The following is a 20489-nucleotide window of genomic DNA, read 5'->3' on the forward strand; positions in this document are numbered from 1 at the left end:
AGGTAGAGCACTTGCCTGTGAAAGGCAAAAGTCCCGAGTTCGAGTCTCGGTTCGGCACACAGTTTTAATCTGCCTGTAAGTTTCATTTTTTGTATTATTTCAGTCTGGCCAATTTGAGGAGATAAGTGACAAATTTTTAGTTCTTGGCCACACTTTTCTGTCATGTGATGTTGCCTTTGGTCAGACTGAAAAAGAGAAGTGGAAAGCTGAAACAGTTTTTTCATCTGATGTTTGTGTCAAGTTATACAGAAAGCAAGGCTAGCTAAACATTATACAGTCTGTAAAATGGAGGCTGAGAATTTCAGAGCCTTTAAGAGTGTTACCGACCTCACTGCCGCACCAAAAGTGTATTACAAAGTAAATTTCAGAAATTTTACAACGATGAAGTTTTCAACAGTTTGGCAGGAACTGTTTTCTAAACTAACCCATTCTTCTCTGGAGTCACGGGAGGCCATTTTGCGCAAGTTATATCAAGTGAGACCACCATTTGTCAAGTGCCCACAGTTTGGATATGCCTTGCAAAATTTAGTGTCCAAATACATATACTCGTGCTCATTGCAGACTGTAGTGGCACTACACAAAACTGGCGCTAGTAGCATAGGCACATAGGGAACACACACGACACAGATCTGTAGGTCCACGGTATTGGTGATAAGGTCCGAAACACACGTGCTACAAAACGCCACTGTTTACTGTGCAAGTACCCCTCCATCAATATGGGATATGATCACTGTGCACACCTACACAGGCTGCACAACAGGTTGGCATACTCTGGATCAGGTGGTTGAGCAGCTGCTGGGGTATAGCCTCCCATTCTTGCACCAGTGCCTGCCAGAGCTCCCGAAGTGTCCTAGGGGTTTGAACACGTGCAGCGATACATCGACCGAGAGCATCCCAGATGTGCTCGGTGTGGTTTAGGTCTGGAGAACAGGGAGGCCACTCCATTCATCTGATATCTTCTGTTTCAAGATACTCCTGCATGATGGCAGCTCGGTGGGGCCGTGTGTTATCATCCATCGGGAGGAAGGTGGGACCCACTGCACCCCTGAAAAGGCGGACATACTGGTGCAAAATGATGTCCCGATGCACCTGACCGGTTACAGTTCCTCTGTCAAAGACATGCAGGGGTGTACGTGCACCAATCATAATCCCATCCCATACCATCAAACCACGACCTCCATACGCGTCCCTTTCAAGGACATTAAGGGGTCGGTACCTGGTTCCTGATACACACCAGATGAAAACACGGCGAGAATCACTGTTCAGACTATGCCTGGACTCGTCCGTGAACACAACCTGGGACCGCTGTTTCAATGAGCATGTACCGTATTCTTGACACCAGACTTTATGGGCTCTCCTGTGACCAGGAGTCAGTGGAATGCACCTTGCAGGTCTCCAGGGAATAAACTGTGTCTGTTCAGTCATCTGTATACTGTGTGTCTGGAAACAACTGTTCCAGTGGCTGTGGTAAGGTCCCGAGAAGGCTACCTGCAATACTCTGCGGGCACTGATGGTGAGATATCGGTCTTTTTGTGGTGTTGTACACTGTGGACGTCCCGTACTGTAGCGCCTGGACACGTTTCTTGTCTGCCGAAATCGTTGCCATAATCTTGAGATGACACTTTGTGGCACACGGAGGGCCCATGCTACGACCTGCTGTGTTTGACCATCCTCCAGTCGCCCTAGTATTCTACCGCTCATAGCATCATCAGTATGTGTTCTTTGAGCCATTTTCAACACACAGTCACCATCAGCATGTCTGAAAACGTCTGCACACTTACACGCTGCACCATACTCTGACACGCACCAACATACCTCTGCGTCTGTGGACTGCTGCCAGCGCCACTGTGCGACGACTGCAGGTCAAATGCACTGCATGGTCATACCCCAAGGTGATTTAAACCCGCAAACTGCCCAACAAAGCGTTGTTTCACCATGTATCAGAATTATCCTTAATTTATGAGCATGAGTGTAGATGGACAGCAGACATCAATCATGAAACACAAAGATGTAACAAAACTACTATATTTCATGCCTTTGGCGGACAGACAGTTGTACCTGAACATCAAGCCATGAGGAGGATGAAGTGCTGGAATAGATCATAATTGTATATGTGGTGTGCTTTTAAATAACTCTAAATATTAATTAAAATTTCATAACAAAGTGGGTAATTTTTTATTTTTTGCTCAAAAATACAGGACGTTGAGACTTGGTCAAAAAAATCAAGTAAGACCTATGAGACTGGTGGTTTGGCTTTATGGTTCTCAGTATCTCAAATGTAAATCTAGTGATCATGGGGAAGTGAGCTTTTTTTTCTTTTAAAATAAGTACTACATAGACACTGTTCTGTAACAGAAATAAATTTTGAAATCTCTGAAGGAGGAAATGGGAGGCGTAGGATTAAACTGAGACCTCTCTTCCACCTGTACTGAACTAAACATCTTTATCCGCACTGTACTGAACATCTTTCCAGCATAATTTCAATTCACATCAGTAAATGTTCAGCATATCTAAAGAAGATTGAATTCATCATCTCCACCTGAATATAGGCTGCTGCTAACTTCAAAATAGATACTTTTACGTTAATTGCACTGGCATATATGTGTTAAACATAACATAATCCAGACTAATCATGACTCATTATCACGTACTAGTAGTAAGAGATTTAAAAAATTGCAGAAACTTTTAAATTTGGTCAATAACTCATTCTACATACTAGATATAATGTTCCCTTCTGATTATGACTTTTGCTAATCACAAAAAATATATTTATAAATGATAATGTGTGTGTGCATGGGCCACTTTAAATTAATTAATTTATTTTGGCTATTGTGGCTTTCTCAAGTAACAACTGTAACAACTTACAATTGGAAAATTAAAATTTAATTTTAGGAATGAAGTCATTCTCAAAATGTTTTGTAAAAGAAATTATTTAAAAAAGTTTTACCACTTCCTGCCTATGTCTAATGTCGCATGCACTGCGATAAACAAGCATGCAATATTTACATGAATTTCCTAGGAATTACTATAGGAAGTAATATGTTGAGCAAGTGAATACGTACTTAAAAACCTGTTTGACATAATGTTGTTATTTTAGTGAACTGCTAACTACTTTTATATGGATGACAAGGAATCCTATTTTTTATGAAGCTGACACGAAATAGATAGATACAGTTTATATGAAGATGATGTCCTCTTTAACAAATGTTTGTGCATTGATGCACTTCATGGTGTGGTAGGAAGTGGTGAAACTTAAAAAAAAAAAAAATTCTGAGAAAGAAAGAAAAATTGAGAACAGAATGTATCACTAAAATAGAGCTACTTTTTAATAGTTGCATATAATTATAGTTGTTAATTGACAACAGCACAACAGTCCAAACGGCAATTGTAAATACTCGCTTTGTCAGAAAAGTTCTGGGACAAGTTTTTTTAAAAACAGAAAATCAAGCTTACCAATTAGTGATCCTTACTCCAACTGAAGTAGTCTCCTGGCTATCTATATACTGTTGCCAATGTTTCTGGAGCAAGCAGGGAAAGTTTCAACTGGGATACTTGTAAGCTCATTTGTCACAGCCCGATGGATGTCTGTGATATCTCGATTAAGCTTTCGGTTGCCTCTTCACTTGCAGAAACTAGAAAAATATCGAAATGGGAGAGGTCGGGGGAATATGGCAGATGTGGGATGGCAATAACAGAATGTCTGGCCAGATCCTTGATAATAGATGACGTGATATGGGGTATTGCATTGTCACGCAGCAAGAACCAGCCCTGAGAATGTCACAAGTAAACATTTCAAGATTTCGATGTAAAGAGTTTGGTTCACTGTTTAACCTAGAGGAACATACTTGTAGTGAACTAATCCTTTACTATCAAAGAATGTGATCAACACCGTCTGTCCTCCAAGGTTGTCGTCTGACTTATTTTTAAGGCTGGTGATCCAGGACCCCACCTTTCAACACTTTGAAGCTTCAGGTGAAAGTCATACTGGTAGCACCAATTTTCATCCCCACCAATAATCTTTGACAGAAATGACAGACTATATCTGGCTCTATCCACTAGTTCAGCAGAAATTCTTCATCTTTCCTCTTTCTGTTCATCAGTGTGCGAGGGACAAATTTTGCATTACGTTTCCGTTTTCCTAAATCTTCGCGTAAAATCTTATGACACACATCACGATCAAATTAAGTTGTTCTGATACCACACGCACAGTTACATGATGGTCTTCTTGCAATAGCTGCCTAACATGGTCCATGTTTGCATCAGTATGTGCTGCACACGGGCAACCAGCTGTGAAATTGTCTTGCACTGAATATCTGCCTTCACGAAACCCTCTGTGCTACTTGTAAACACAACTTCTTGAAAGTGTCTCACCTGCATATGCTTGGTCAATCATTGGTCATGTTTCACAAGAGATTTTCCCAAATTTAATTCAAAACTTAATGTTCACTCTTTGCTCATAATCAGAATCCACTGAGTCACCGTAAGTGATAAGCCAAGAACCCAACCAGTGTGTTGCTAAACATAGCCCTGCCACCTAATGAATTTGCACAGAAATATGGCCAAGGTTATTTCGAGGGCGCTCTCATACCAGATAACATACAAGCAACATTTGTTCCTTTCCAGTATCGTGAACTCAGAAATAAAATAAAAAAAGTTTCCTGGAACTGTTTTGACAAAAGGAGTATATCAATTTAACAACAGCAGAGACGGAACATATAATTTCCAAAATCCTGTAAGACTATGGATGCAAGTTAACATAAAATAATATATTTACAATTTTCACACATAAAATGTATATACTTCATGGAGTGTTGTTATTTACCTCAACTGTTGTCCAATGTTAGCATGTGTTAATGGGTTCCTTTGTAAACACAGGAGTGAGGTCTACTGCAAAAATAATTTCAGAAAAAAATTGAATGAAGCAAAACATGCAGCAACCAAAATAAAGAAACAAATAAATTGAAACAGCCGATCACAACATGTACAGAACACAAAGCACAGAAACAGATATACACACTGCACAAAAGAGTTAATATGATTACATGCTTGTCTGTAAAATAAAAAGCTTCATACATAAGCAACTGGAATAAAAATAAACTATGAATCATAGAGCATTGCCGATACGCTATCTTCAATATCTGCAGCCACAATGAACATACATATCCTCTTGATAATCTTTAGCAGAGCAAACTAAGCAATTGGCACGCTGATGCTGCGTATGTCATTCCGTCACATACAGGGTGTACATAAAGTCCGAGAACACTTTCAATTATTTACTGCACAAGAACTAAACACTGTTCAGATGTCATAAATATTGCATTTTGAAAAGAAACTCTGAAAGCTTTTTTTACAAACATTCAATATGCACGACACACCAATTTCTTTGGAGTCCTTACGAATGTCTCTCGTACATGCTCCACATTTACTTCACTCACACTGGGACGTCCACTTCTCTTTACCGGGCACAAGAAACCCGTCGTAATGAATTTGTTGTGCCAGTGGTAAATGGCCTCCCTCGTTGGTGGCTTCTTATCGTACTCAGTTCTAAAGATCCATAGAACAGCTGTAGCACACTTCTTTTTGCCAAACTCCAACACGCAGAAAGCTCGCTCCGCATCTGAACTCTCCATGTTTGTGACTAGCACTATCGGCAAATTACCAAACTATGCTGTGGCAGTACACATGGGGGTGGGGGGTGAAGGGAACCTTTCAGGAAAAATGTCATATGTATGATATCTGTACAATGTTTGCTTCTTGTGCAGTAAATAATTGGAAGAGTTCCCGAACTTTATGTACACCCCATATTAGTGGCCAGAATCTGCAAAATCAGATTTGAGGTAATGGTGAACAGCATACAAAGATTTTTTTCAGCAGATTGTGGGCAAAATATGGGAAATGGGTAACAACAAAGAGAATACTACAAAAGTGTCAGTAGTTCGTCAACAAACGAACACAGTGATAACTGATTTTATTCAACATACAGAAATGGAAAGGCGACAATGTTTTTCCTCGTACGGTCGGTGAGAACTTACAGCTAGGCCCGAGGCAGATGCCTCGCAACAGTTCCTACGAGGTGCCATTCCTGCAATTAGCTGTGCATCAAAACACAGCACAACGTCCGACAACATTATACAATAAATATCGTAAAACAGACACTGAAATGATATACCTCTTACGACAAGTCTGTACAGAGAAAGCTGTTAGCTCTCCCCGTCAAATTTTGGGTGGAATAAGGCATTTGACAAGACACCAGAAGGTAGTCGACATTCTCAACACTCCAGAATTACACCGACACTGGGCCACAATGTGTGTCACACACGAGAAGTGATAAATTCAGACTGACACCTGTGTTAGTCCATATTATTGTACTATATGACACAGATGTGCATCATAAACCTTCAGTGAATGTAGTGGCTAGCGTGATCACCTGACAAGTTTATACACCTTTTTTGGTAAGTGATAACCAGTCATGGTTTTTATGTACTTGGCAACAATTTGAAAGATTTGAGAAACGGAATGAAGAGGAGCAGGGGTTTGCAGGTGTCGCAAATGAATAAGTGAAAGGCATACTCGTTGCCTTTTCCAACTATAGAGCTGTGGCCTACGAGATGATCGTGTCAACTAAATGAACGGTAATCGTATGACTTTCGCAGCCTCCTGTTTTACACAAGAGTATCGCTCTTATAGCCCTTCTGGCAAGTTGCAAGGGAGACTCGGAAGAACTGCAAAAGGAGTTTACAGCACACTTGGCACAGAAAATGCCTTTAGGATAAATGAAGTAAATCAAAGACGATAAAGAGTAGCAATAGAACTGGAAGTTTTACCTACGAAGTCTGATCACACGAGATGGCCGATGCGAGGAAGACACTGGCAGTAAACACACACAGGCAAAGAAAGATTTCTTCAGTATGAGAGCCCTACCAATGTCATATACAGACATGGAACAGAGGGAGAATTCCTGAAGGTGTAGGTCTGGAGCAGAGAACTGTACGGAAATGAAATGTGAGCCATCGAAAGTCTGCGGGAGAATCTGAAATATGAAAAAGTAAGAAATTAAGTGTACATGTAAAGTACAAAATGATGTAATACGAAGAATAAGTGAGCAAAGAAGTCAATGGAAGATCTTTACCAGAAGAAGAGACTTCCACTGGTTCCAACAAATAGTTGACTCAGTATGAAAATGGCAAAAAATTGTAGCAGCAGACAAAGAGTGCAAATTATAGGAAATATCGGGTGTAGTAATTGTGGAGGGGAGGAAAGATTAGCACTAGGTAAGATGAGGTGGATGACTGAAATAAAGCAGTCAAAACATTCAACAGGAATCCAACACTTCCCTAAACATCCTCCACACTAACCTGAGCATTCCTGTCAGTTTTTCCCCCCTACACCAAACCTGACTTTAGAGGGAACAGTTTGAGCCAATGACAACTATGCAGTTTTAGAATAAATTTTTCATTTTGCAGTAGAGAGTGCACTAATACAAAACTTCCCAGCAGATTAAAATCATCCGCCGTACCGGGACTCGAACCCAGGACGCTTGCAATATCCTTTCTTCCGGGAGTGCTAGTATGACAAGTTTCGCAGGAGAACTATTGAGGAGTCTGGTAGGTGGGGACACGAGTCACTAGTGGAAGTAAAGCTGGGAGGACAGGTCGTGAGTCGTGCTCGGATAGCTTAATCAGTACTGCACACAAAAAGGCAAAGGGCCTGGTTCAGAGTCCCAGTACAAAATGCCTTAGTGTATCTGAGCCTACTCCGAATAACTCCACCTTTTCGCAAAATCGTCAATTACTTTAGAACAGATCCTGGATATCCTGACACAGTTGGAAGCAGGCACTCTTAACTTAGTGCTGGCTCCAATGACTTTTGTGACAAATACCTTGGGTAAAATGCTTTCAGTAAACTTGCTGTACAAAATTCAGATAAAATCCCAAACTTTCTATGATTATCTCCATTATCTTCATCAGGGGCTCTGTCCGACTACTGTGAAACTGGTGAGGCATCCACCTTTATACCCAAAGGACAGCATTTGATCAGTTGGATTGCATCAAAAAGACACCACGGAAATTGCGCATACTGAGCTGGTGCCCTCTACATCTTCAGATTATGTTTGCGCAATCTATCCAATGTCACTAGCAGTGTCATCACTCACATCGGGTAGCTAAGTGCATAATCGATGTCTCCATTGAAGTTTTCATCACAGTCTAATTTTACAGTCTGAGGTAGAAAGTTCAATAGTTTAATTTTGGACTAAGTGATTAAAATTTCAATAGAAACACCAGTTACACACGTAGCAGTGCAGGGAAGTGTGCACTTGATAAAGAGTACAGAAGAAAACTTCTCGTAGTTTATCACCTGATACAAACGATACCACTGTAAGTGATGTTGGGTAGAGTGCACAAACCTAATCTGTGAACATAAACACTGCTTTGGTACAAGCCATTTCCGCGATGTCATCGTCACATAATATGGCCAATTAGATGCTGCCCTTTTGGCACGAAAGTGGGAATCTTGCCCGTTTCAAGCAGTGAGACATATCTCCTGACTATGACAATGAAAGTAGTCATCAAAAGATCAAGATTTTATCCAAATTTGACATGGAAGATTACAGAGAACTTTTTATCCGTAACTTATCACTGCTTACTTTGCGAAGTCTGAAAACTTTGTTCCCTAACGTATGGTTTTTCATTAAACACGGATATTTATATCAATAACAAATGATCGAACTTTACTTTTTTGTATCAATTTACAGCACTGACAATTCATTTAGCATCAGTAAAACTGTGTATTGACCCCAAACAAATTGTAGTTGTCAATCTTTTATTAGTACATTATTCATGTGTAATATCACCAACACAAGTTACTGTTATACTATATTATCAATTTGTATATATCATTAATACAAGTTTCTATAACTTTTTGCCTAATTTAAAGAGGCGTGACTAATTTATGCATGATGGAAAACAAAATCATTTACCGCAAACACTTAATAATGTTGGAAGACGTTGCAGAAAAGAAGCAACAATTTCCATAAATTGCTGGATGCCAACCACAACTAAACAAAAAATGAAGTTGCTATTACATTATCTTCAGAGTCAACAAACCTGTTTCAAGCTTGGCAAACTCAACACAAACAGACTTTATGCACACGAGTTTAAATGCGTTACATAAAAACTTATCAGGTGCAACAAAAACGCAAAGCAACTACCAGGTGAATCTTCCGTATATGAAATAGAAATGTATGTGTACACATCATTGTATACAATTTGGTCACTCAAAGGTTTTCCTCCAGCTACATGAACACATGAAGCACAGGACAAATTACTGTTAAGAGACTACTGTGTGTCCCATTAAAGGTCTCATTCTACCTTACTGAAACAAAACATGAAAGCCTTAACAATGTTAACTGACTTAACATTTAAAATAGTTGCTAACATTTTCTAAACCACTTTCTCCCTTTTTCCCCATACTGTATTGTTCTTCCAGCCAAACACACTTTTGGTCATTTACACTTTCCTTCATAAACGTCTGATGTCACAAGCGGGTGTAACCTGACTCAAATCTCATATTGCACAGCAGTACTCAAACGCAAGCTGGACTATCGATTTGTAAGCAAGCTCTTCTCACACAAAAACTGCAGTTTCCTAGTAACCTACTTACAAACAGCTATTTAACATGTAACTTACAGCTGAACCTTGTAAGGGAACCACGACCTTTTACTCAGCATGCCAAGGATATCAGTATCGACAGCGGTACGACGTAGTACTGTCATGCATCGCGGGTTCTCTGGAACTTGGAGCCGAGCATGCTTTTTTTCAGTGGGGCATGGTTTTGTTCTTTAGTTTGACAATGCACACACTAACAATCGCATGCCAATATGCAAAGACAGTCCTCGTTCAGGTTTTGTGCAGAATAGTTGTGCGCCGAAACTATTTGAACTGCTTCCTAAGGTGATGAATTACAAGAGTGGTAGTATTACGTCAGTTGGTAGGAAAAAACGCGTGTAATGATTTGGTTTATTTGTGGAAGGTGTGCAACTTTGTTTCCGCTGTTTTTTCCCCAACATCCGAGGCTTCAATGAAACAAATTGGTTACATATGTATCATTCAAAGAATTTTCCATCGCTACTTTCTCCCATCTTTCAGGCACTGTACGAGTCCTGTGTTGAAAAAATTGTTTATCTTTTGAAGCGATCCACGAATCGATCCAATTTGTGACTTCTTCACGAGATCAGAAGTGTTGGTCAGCCAGGCCATGCACCATTGATCTAAACAGGTGATAGAGGGAGCAATGTCACGAGAGTACGGCAGGTGGGGTAAGTCTTACCACATTAATGTTTCCAAGTACGTTTTGACCTCTTTTACAACGTGGGGTCAAGTGTTGTGCTGCAAAATCACTTTATCGTGCCTCTCGCTCTATTGCGGCCGTTTGTCTTTTAATGCTCTGCTCAAACGCATTAATTGTGTTTGATAACGAGCACCTGTGATTGTTTCACTTGGTTTTAACATATCATAGTGCGAGACGCCGAGCCGGTCCCACCAAATGCAGAGCACGATCTTGGAGCCGTGAATATTCAGTTTGGCCGTCGACGTGGAACCGAGCAACTGTTCACAAACACACAAATGCCATTCAACGTCTCTTGGTTTCAGCTCACACAGGACCCCAAGTTCTTTCTTTCTGAATCATGCCCATAGCCTTAGGACGTTTTGAAATGGCTTGCTGTATCACTCCCACTAACCGTGCCAATTCTTCTCGAGTTTGATGGGAGTCTTCGCTCGGCAATGTCTCCAATTCTGCATCTTCGAAAACATTATCTCCTCCACTACTATGCCGGTCTACGATGTTAAAATCTCCGTTCTTGAAATGTTGAAACCATTCATGACACGTTCTTTCACTGATAGCGTCCTTACTGTATATAATTGAGAGCATTCGATTAGACTCAGCTGCGGTTTGCTTCACATTGGAACAAAACAGTAACACCTGCAAATGACGAGAATTAGGCTCGTAAACTAACATTTTCAATCGAGAACAAATTTATGATGCAGACACAAATCGACTAATGTTTGAACGAGGTTATGTTGAGCGAGGTCCAAGCTAACTGCCTGATGTCTGTGATCTGTTTCTTTTGACCACTACTTACCGTTGTCGTCACCTATCGGCAAACGGCGAAAGCAAAGTTGTACACCTTGTACAATACCAGCGGAGGAAGCAGTTCTGCCATTCTTAGTCGGTCTCTTCCGCAGGTGCAAGACATTATTTGAAGAGTTGTAAAAAGGCTGTTGTGGAATGTTGCAAGGTAAATGATTAATTTATACAGCGATGGCAAACTTCAGTTTGAAAGTGGAATACATTCAACTTAATATGTGCATCGTCGGGTCTAGGCACTGTTAGAAGTGTGGTATTTGCACAAAGTCAATAAACAACGTAAAATGGTATGCTCTACTATCCTTCCAAAGCAAAATTTTTACACCTTTAAGAAATTTTGAGATTTGTAAAGTAAAGAGAGAGATTTTCGTATTAGGTAAGATGGTCAGATCCCATATCCACGCTCGACCACTGAAAATTTAAATACCGGGGAAGGAAGACATTACAAACAATTGCTCATATATTCAGAAAGTCCCCAAAGAGATCGATTATCAAGGTCAAAAAGTCAAGAGTGCAGTGTGAGTAATGATATCTGACAGTCTCATATTTGTGTTTAAAAAGAATACATCTGCCTATTTTAAAATTAAATGGTGACTGAATAAAATGAAACCTAAATTAATGTTAATATTAGCACACAGCCATGTAACACCACTGTAACATCTCACTTTCCATGTTGATCACCCTTATCCATTACTCATTGTCATGAACTAAGTTTAGGCTGCTTTTCTTATTTAAACTAACAGTGCTGGAAAATCTGTAGTGTTACAGACCCAATGACCATTCCACTTGGCATTATTACCCTATGTTATTACTAAGACCAAAGCTGTGAGTAATGAATCACCTACCTGTACACATCCATCTCACTGACAACTTTACTTTGCTCTAGAATGAGATCTACCTGCCTGTCTTCATATCATGCTGATATTCTTCAAGATTTCTCCTCTTATTTTCTCTCAAGTTAACACTTCTCGAAACAACTGAGTTACCCGTCAAGTGTCAGACTGCCAAAAGGTGAAGACACAGGTATCTCTAGCAAAAAGTTGTGTGTCTTCTAGGATAAGGCAGTGAGGGAGTCATTTGGATGTCTCGGACCCTAATGTAACTATCAAAATTTCCAGAGACCAGTAAGAGAAGACTTATGCTCATAACACAGTCTCACAAGGGTCCACGACAATTTTTGCAACTGAGAAAATTTTTGCTATTTTTGGCTGGAGTGCCCTACCACTACCATCTTAAAGTCCCAATTTGGCACTATCATACTTCCATCTGTTTACACTTATGAAACATACACTATGTACTCAACATTTTCCAGGCTCAGATGCAGACCTCAAAGGTGTACGACAATGGCTAGTTGCTGGTTCAGGTTTTTATGAGAACAGCATGCAGGACTTTTTCATATCTGACCAAAGCGCATAGCAAATAGTGCTGGTTGTGTGAAAAAATGATAATTCTGTGGTTGTGATATTGCTCTAGTTAACTATATCAGAGTGCTTCGTGTTGAGGTTTCCAAGGAAATAAAGGGGAGCCATTAGTTTCAAAATGACCCTCTTATTAAATGAGGAATCAAGAAACATATTACAACCCCACACAAATTGCAGAGGCGAAATCAGACTAATTTAAGCAGTCATTCCTCCTGCACTCCACTTGCCGACGGGTAATGCTTGCGTGCAGGTCACTGTGGTTCGCACAGTACACAGTGCCCAGCTTATTTTGGCCAGCCTACAGTGAAGCCTCACCGTGGAGAGGAGGAGGCACACGTCGCCCCCGTGCCCGCCGTCCTGCCCGCAGACACTGACACGGGCCGCCTCTGCTGCTGACGGGTGCCCCCGCCCCGCGCCGCCCCGGTCTGCCCGTACGGCAGACTGCTCGGCCGGGGAGCGGGCGCACCAGAGGAGACGCGGTCCACCCTGCTGGGCCGCGGGATCCCGCGCTTACCGGCCCCCGCGACAGTTCCGTTCTCGGTGGCTTCCGCCGGCGCCGGCGGAGATGTCTTTGCAGAAACTGGTGTAGAAGGTGGCGCGGAGACCCGCCTCGAAGATGCCGGTGTTACAGATGAAGAGCGCCTCGTCACTATGCCTGTATAAGAATGACAGTGTCAGTAACAGTATTGAAAGAAAAATTAAATTTAGTAGGAAGATGATTGTTTTCTCAGCCACATTGCTCGTACAAGGCCTGGAAGATCGAGAAATTCATATTCTCTGGGATATCTGTACATACGTTCTACTCGAGAACGTGCTCTGAGAGAATGTCGGTTTCCAGGAAAAGCCGAAACTAAAAACTCTTAAAATGTGGACTGAACTAAAGCAGGAACAGCACAGGAAATGAATGCAGTAATACTGGGCTAAAATTAAGGCCCAGTCAAGGGAAAAGGAGAAGTGCATGTAAAATACCATGCTTCAGAGATGGTCAATATGAAAAGGAGAAGAACTAATTGAGAAACTGTCAAAAATTGCAAGCGGGCAACATGAGGATCTGTAATTCCTAGTATATGCTGAAAGAGAAAATGAAACTGTGGGATAGAAAATCAAGTAAATTTGCTTAACAGAGAAGAGGCAATTGGGCCCAACATGATACCGTATTTACTCGAATCTAAGCTGCACCTGAAATTTGAGACTCGAAATTCAAGGGGAGAGAAAAGTTTTAGGCCGCACCTCCAAATCGAAACAAAGTTGGTCCATTGTAATATGAGACACAATTTAGGTCGAATGAATGACGATACAGCTACAGTAGTTTGGTTCGAGTCGAAAGCTTAGCAGTTACGCTTTACCAGGTAGCCATTGCTATGCGTCAGGCGCTCCGTCCGTATTTATACGGGTACCCTTCCTTTTTCACGTGCTTCGTCTGGTTTGAATTGATTGCTTATTTTTCTTTGATCTGATAAGTGCCGTTCTCTTTGTTATAGGTGTTTACATCACTCTAAGCTGAAAATGCATTATTGTACTGTGTCATGCATTGTTTGTCGCATTTTGATAATGAGTGCTTATGACCTGTCGCCGCTCGCAGCACATCTTGCTTTTGTGCGTGCTACCGCCGCTTCCAATTAAAATAATAATAATAAAAAAATAAAAAAAGAGGAATCGTCTCATTAGCGAAACAATGGCAAGAGACTTATTTGTTGTTACTTACACTGCTGCTTTCTTTGATAATAATCAACAAGAACCAAATAATAGACTGCGTGTGATAGAAGATGTTGTGAAGGAGAGTTTAGCAAAATTTTTCTTCGTTTGAAAATCTTTGCAGATGCTGTAATGTCTCTTGCAGCGGTCTCTCCGCGATATTTACAGAAATTTTATAAATCGTATAACTCAGTACATATCTCGAAATATCTCTTCTTATCTTACCGATTATCAAGGCAAAGTAGTTTCAAGCCTAATTATTCCTTGGAGCGTCCATTTACTCCATGGAGTAGCTTCTCTGCTATCTATGTTTTCTCTTAGGAAAAAGAATAGAGGACTTCTTGCCGATTAGTCGTGAAAGAAGGATGTATATGTATGTATTGTTGAGCTAGTCGCCATCTTGATGAGATTCTGTATGAGAAGGAATTTAATACATGAACTAAACTAAAGTAAGTGTGTTCGCGTATTATTTAACGGATTATTATTATTGCTTACTACGCTGTGTTGCACGGGATCAGTGGGGAACGTCTGATTTACACTGGACGAACCTGCCGTTTTGTATGCTCAAGATATCCAGTTACTTCAAATAAATAGGCTAACACGATCTTACCAGCAGATCTCCGGTCTTCCCCATGTGATCACCGAAAGTTAATAATTATTACAAATGTTTCCAGGAGATCGACTGACAATTTTCGTCGCACCGAGACTTCAAAATTGCTTCACTGCCTTATGGAATTTAAGTTAAGCTTAATTTAATCAGGATAGAACAGTATTGAACTGTGTGAATGTGATAAGCCTGCTTTGTCAATGAAAATTCCCTTAATATACGCATGTTTTTACTATCCTGATCAGTGAAGCTAAATCAGGCCGGTGTGAGAGAGGTTTTTAAATTTTAGATTCGATACAAAATATATTAAAACGCCTCTTTAGTATATCACATTCTGAACAGAAATTAGACTCATCTTAGATTTAAAAATCTAGTCAGTTGTCGTGCTTCATTTCTGACTGTATCACTATTCGGTGTAAGAATAATACGAATATAAACATGGCATGATACGTATATTCTTCCGCGTTTGCTGTTTTCTCTCTCTAGTTTCGTAGTTTATTAGGCAGACAGGATTTAAATGAGATAGCAGCAAACACGAAAGAATACATGGCGAAATGTTTATATTCATATTATTCTGATGGTGAAGAGAATACTGCATGTGATTCACAATTCATAAAAGTTCCTCTTAGCAACCATGTATTGTCACAAGTAGGAAAAAATTCAGAACGTAGAGTTGGCCATATTGACAAACATCCCAAACAGTCTTGCCAGTCGGATTTTCATAGTACATTGAAAGGCTGCTACATTCGAAGATGAACAATACGGCATTTGTATCTACTTCGTTGGATAATGTATGAAAATGCAGAGGTCGAAACTCGGAGCGGAGAAAAAAATCTCGGCTTCCATCTTAATTTATTTACTGATGCAGAGGTTTTGGCGCCAGTATTTATCTTTGTGCCTGCAAAGCATGCCTCTGTAGCGCTACATATATTCGACGGCATAGGTTAATTGTGGCGGCACCTACCAACATTTTACAGAACTTCCGGACCTACCAACATTTTACGGAACTTCCGGTTACTTTGCACTCGATTCTAAGCCGCAGGCGGTTTTTTGGATTACCAAAACCGGAAAAAAAGTGCGGCTTAGATTCGAGTAAATACGGTAACCAAATGACTATATATAGACTATGTGAAATAACTTCTTGATCTTTTAGCAGCAGTTAATCATTCATCCCCAGGTGGATCAAGTGTTTCTAGCAACTCGAAAAATGAGCAATCATTCTTGTTTTCACGAAAGACCATCAAACATACGCACACAACTACAGGCCCGTACCACTGATCTCCATCCATTGCGTAAGTCTGTAACACGTTTTATGTTTACCTATTATGAGCCCTCTGGTTAATGAAAAATTGCTCTGTGTGAATCAAAATGGATGTCACAAACAATGATTGATTGACATGCAGCTCACTCTGTTCGCCTGTGTGTCCCAGAGGGTAGTAGACACTGGTGTCCAGATCAAAGCCATGTTCCTCAACTTCTGTAAGCCATTTGATAATGTTCCACACAGTCATTTAATGAACAAAATACGAGCACACAGTTTTGTGATTAGACTGAAAGAGGTGCTATCAAATAGAACACAGAGACACATCTTCACATGTAAAAGTAATTGAGTGTACACCGAGAATGTGCTATAGGAATGTTACTTTTCAGACTACTTATAAATGACGTAGTGGATAAAAGTGGAAGTCCCACGAGGCTATTCACAAATGATGCTGTTGTACACAGAAAAGCTGCAACATTAGAATATTGTGCTGCAATGAAAGAAGACCTTTGTAGGAGTGATGATTGGGAGTTGACCCTCAACATAAACAAATGTAGCATACTGAGCATAAATAGGTGGAAACTGTATGATTACACGATTGCTGCACAATCACTGGAAGCAGCCACATCCATTAAATATCTGAATGTGTACTGAACAATTCAAAGTGGAATGACCACATAAAACTAATCATACCAAAGGTGAGTGCCAGGCATCTTGTGATTCGAACTATGTTTCGTCCAAAATTTTCACTTTCATCTGTCAGCTATTCTTTCTTTAAAAAAACTTGTTCTCTAAAATAGCTCAGAAGCAGATAACTCAGAAAAACCCTCATTTGACAGCTAATTTAATGTCACACTCTGTCCGGGACACTTATTGAGCACAATTGATGCAGGAAATGGAGAAGATCCCAAGTAGAGCATCATGTTTCATCATAGCTTAATTTATTAAGTGTGAAAGCATCACAGAATGACCGTGCAGCTTCAGTGGGTGACACTACAAGGTCATCACTTTGTAGTTTACTGTTTAGAATTCCGAGACTGTACATTTATAGAAAGTCAACAGACATATCACTTCCTCCTACGTATGTCTCCTGGAGAGACCAAAAAGCTAAAATCAGAGACACTCAAACTTGCAAGGAGGCTTACCAACAATTGATCCTCCCGTGGTTCATTTGCAACTAGAACAGGAAATGGGTAAGTGACAGAGGCACACAAAGTACCCTCTGCCACACACAACAAGATGATCTACGTAATACAGATATACTGTAGAAAGCAGAGGAAATTATACCCAGCTTTTAAAACTGTTTGTTCTTTCCTCATGAAGGAAAGGAGGGAGGATCAGGGAAGGTCGGACAGACAGAACAGAGATGACGAAAGACAACGGTCTCCTCTCGTGCTCTCTGCAGGTGGATCACACGCAGCCTGCCGTCTGACGGGCCTGCTCCTTTCTCCCTAACCTGAAATTTCCTGCCAGATTAACCCTTTCACGGCAACAGACGAACTCTTTGCTTTCCGTGCTGAGGCCGACTCGTTTCGGCTGTTCTGGTCGCCAAATTCTGGTGCTCATGCAGAGAGACGGCATTCTGTCTATTAGGTGAGAAAATCTGATTTTTGAGCATTTTGTAAATGATATTTTTACTCAATAAAGAACTGTTTCTTTTCATTATCCATCATACATACTGTGCTGCATCAAATTAAGTAAAACACTGCACAAAATTTTAAACAGAGTGTGCAAACTATATGTACGGTTTATCTTTAGTTAACACATACCAGCAAATGAAATGTAGGTAAGGTGCCAAAATTTTATTTAAATTTGAGAGCAGAAGGGTATCTCATTTTGTTCTCAAGTTATTGGGTTTTATTTATGACGGACAGTCAGGTGCGACACACCCAGTTCCGTTCGCACACCCTTGCCGGCTGCTATGAAATATTTATTTTTTAAAGAAACTATTAGGTGCAAAAATGTGTGCCCTGAAATGAGGGACATCCTACAGAAGATACTTTCGACCCCTCCTGAAGTAGTATTCCATCACCCACCCAACCTCCACGACATCTTATCCCGTCCCAATGTCACTCCTACTTCCAACCCCTTGCCACAAGGATCATATCCCTGTGGAAGACCCAGGTGCAAAACCTGCCCAATCCACCCACCCAGCACCTCCTATTCCAGTCCTGTCACAGGTTTATCCTATCCCATAGGGGGCTGGGCCACCTGTGAAAGCAGTCACGTCATATACCAGCTCTGCTGCAATTACTGCACAGCTTTTTATATTAGTACGGCTATCAGGACGGACAGACACCGTCAAACTGTTGTCGAGAGCAAAGTAGACCGTCCTGTGGCACAACGTAACACACTCGATTTCAATGGCTGCTTCACTACCCGAGCCATCTGGACGCTTCCCTCCAGCCAGCTTTTCTGAACTGCACAGATGGGAGTTATCCTTAAAACACATTCTCTGCTCCCGTAATCGTCCTTGCCTCGACCTGTGGTAATAAGGTAACGTATTGTACCCACATCCTCCACCCAACAGTTTCCACCCTCTATGTTCTAACATCTCCTCCCCCATTTCAGTTTCCCACCCTGTTTATTTGCAGCCCTCTGTTCTTTCCCTGCTCCTCTCCTTTTACGTCCCTTTTCCCCCCACCTCCCTGACACCATGCCCGGTAGAGTCTAGTCCCCGCACACTCCACCGGACAGTGTTCATCTCTCTCCCTACCTGTACAATACTACCCTTTCCCCATCCTCCCCCCCCCCCCCCCTTACTGCTGCTCGCATCCCACATGACGTCGCACTCCGGCCTGAGGTGAGTGTCTTTTAATCGTGGCTCAATGTATCTTCTTTATGGAACAGCTACTTTCAAATACAGTGACTGAACCTGATGTTCAAGAAAAGAAAGAAAGCAAAAGAACCTGTAATGCATTTGTGACAGTTTATTTTGGAAAATAAATTTCAAGCTGTCGCAATTTCCTGCCGTAACCAGTGACGGAGACCACAATGTACAAAGTTATTAAATCTCGAGGCAGTCTGCAAGAGCACGAGAAAATATTTGTGCGATAAGGAGCGACGTACCGTTGGGCACCCTGGCGGCGGCCGGCGACAGCACGGGGATGCCGGACGGCTGCTGGCGGGTGGGCGAGGCGACGGGCCTCGGGATGCGACTGCCCGCACCGGCACGCCCCCCAGGAGAGGCGGCCGGCCCCCCACTGCTGCTGCTGTGGTTAGAAGACACGCACGACGGGCTGCTCTCCGAAGGTGAGGTGGTTTTGCTGCTGCCCCCAGATTGTGGGGACAGAGACGGTTCCTGTAAAAACACCGGAGTAACATGTGAATAACACTCTTACTCTGTTCCACTGGCCTGTTAACATCCAATATTTCAGGAACCGTTCAAAATAGGAACACGTTACTCTTCACAAGTGACTGCAAGCAGAGGCAGATTACATTACGGAGTGACAAATCTATGGAAACAGTAACTGCTGTAAAATATCCATCTGGAACAACTTGCGTGGAATGATCAAATAAAACTAGTTGGAGAAAAAGGAGATGCCAGGCTGATATTCATTGGGAGAACCTTAACAAAATGTAAGTCTTCCACAAAAGAAATGACTAGTGTAACACTTGTTCAGTCAACACTTACAAGGTCGGGTTAATTCCATTCCATCTCGGAACAACAACAACAAAACTAATCCAACCGATACGGATGATTCATAAAATATTGACCAGGTGTGAATAGGACTTGCTCACTGAGGGTTCCGTACAGACTTAATCTAGAGTCAATGATTTTTGCCGGTTATCGACACTGATGTTTGCAAGATATTGGTCCCAGTGATTCCGAGGCTTTTGAGAATGTTTTAATTTCAAGACTGAAGTCTGACAACACATGCCAATAAAATTTTTGTGTGGCTGTGATTATAAATTAACAATTTTCAGATTTATTTTCTTTGGCTGTATAGTGAAACCTTGTTTTTTGCCAACTTTGATGATTCTAGGTCAACGTGAAGTGCCTTATATGTTTTCATGAGAGAGTTCATACTAAAAATTCTAACATACCTAGCTGTATGTTTTGGTTGCATTGACTTAGAAGCTAACCTTTATTATACCGCAAAGGAGCCCGAAACCTTCAACTTAATATGTCTACTCATTCCCGAGAAAAATGGGTCTCAGCAGATGGATGTCACTCCCCCTCCCCCCTTCCCCTCCCCCGGTGTGATATAACTAAAAATTAACAATTTTGGATTTTTTTTCCTTTGGCTGTGCTGTGAAACCTTACTTCTTAAACAAGTTTTTGATCAGCGAGTTTGAGAGAATCAGAATATGTGACAAATAGTCCTATCTTTGGACTTCGCTGACTTAGAAGCTTCAA

At 41.2% G+C, this 20489-nt stretch overlaps 1 protein-coding gene across 1 annotated transcript in view; it reads right to left on the reverse strand.

Annotated features, from left to right (window-relative positions):
• LOC124718772 overlaps positions 1–20489 on the reverse strand; it is a 243763-nt gene that overhangs the window by 10035 nt on the left and 213239 nt on the right. Inside the window, 2 exon segments of the mRNA XM_047244384.1 lie at positions 12882–13221; positions 19199–19430. Of these exon segments, the coding sequence (XP_047100340.1) occupies positions 12882–13221; positions 19199–19430 (572 nt within the window).

The sequence above is a fragment of the Schistocerca piceifrons genome, chromosome 10 (assembly GCF_021461385.2).
Source record: "Schistocerca piceifrons isolate TAMUIC-IGC-003096 chromosome 10, iqSchPice1.1, whole genome shotgun sequence".
NCBI lineage: Eukaryota > Metazoa > Arthropoda > Insecta > Orthoptera > Acrididae > Schistocerca > Schistocerca piceifrons.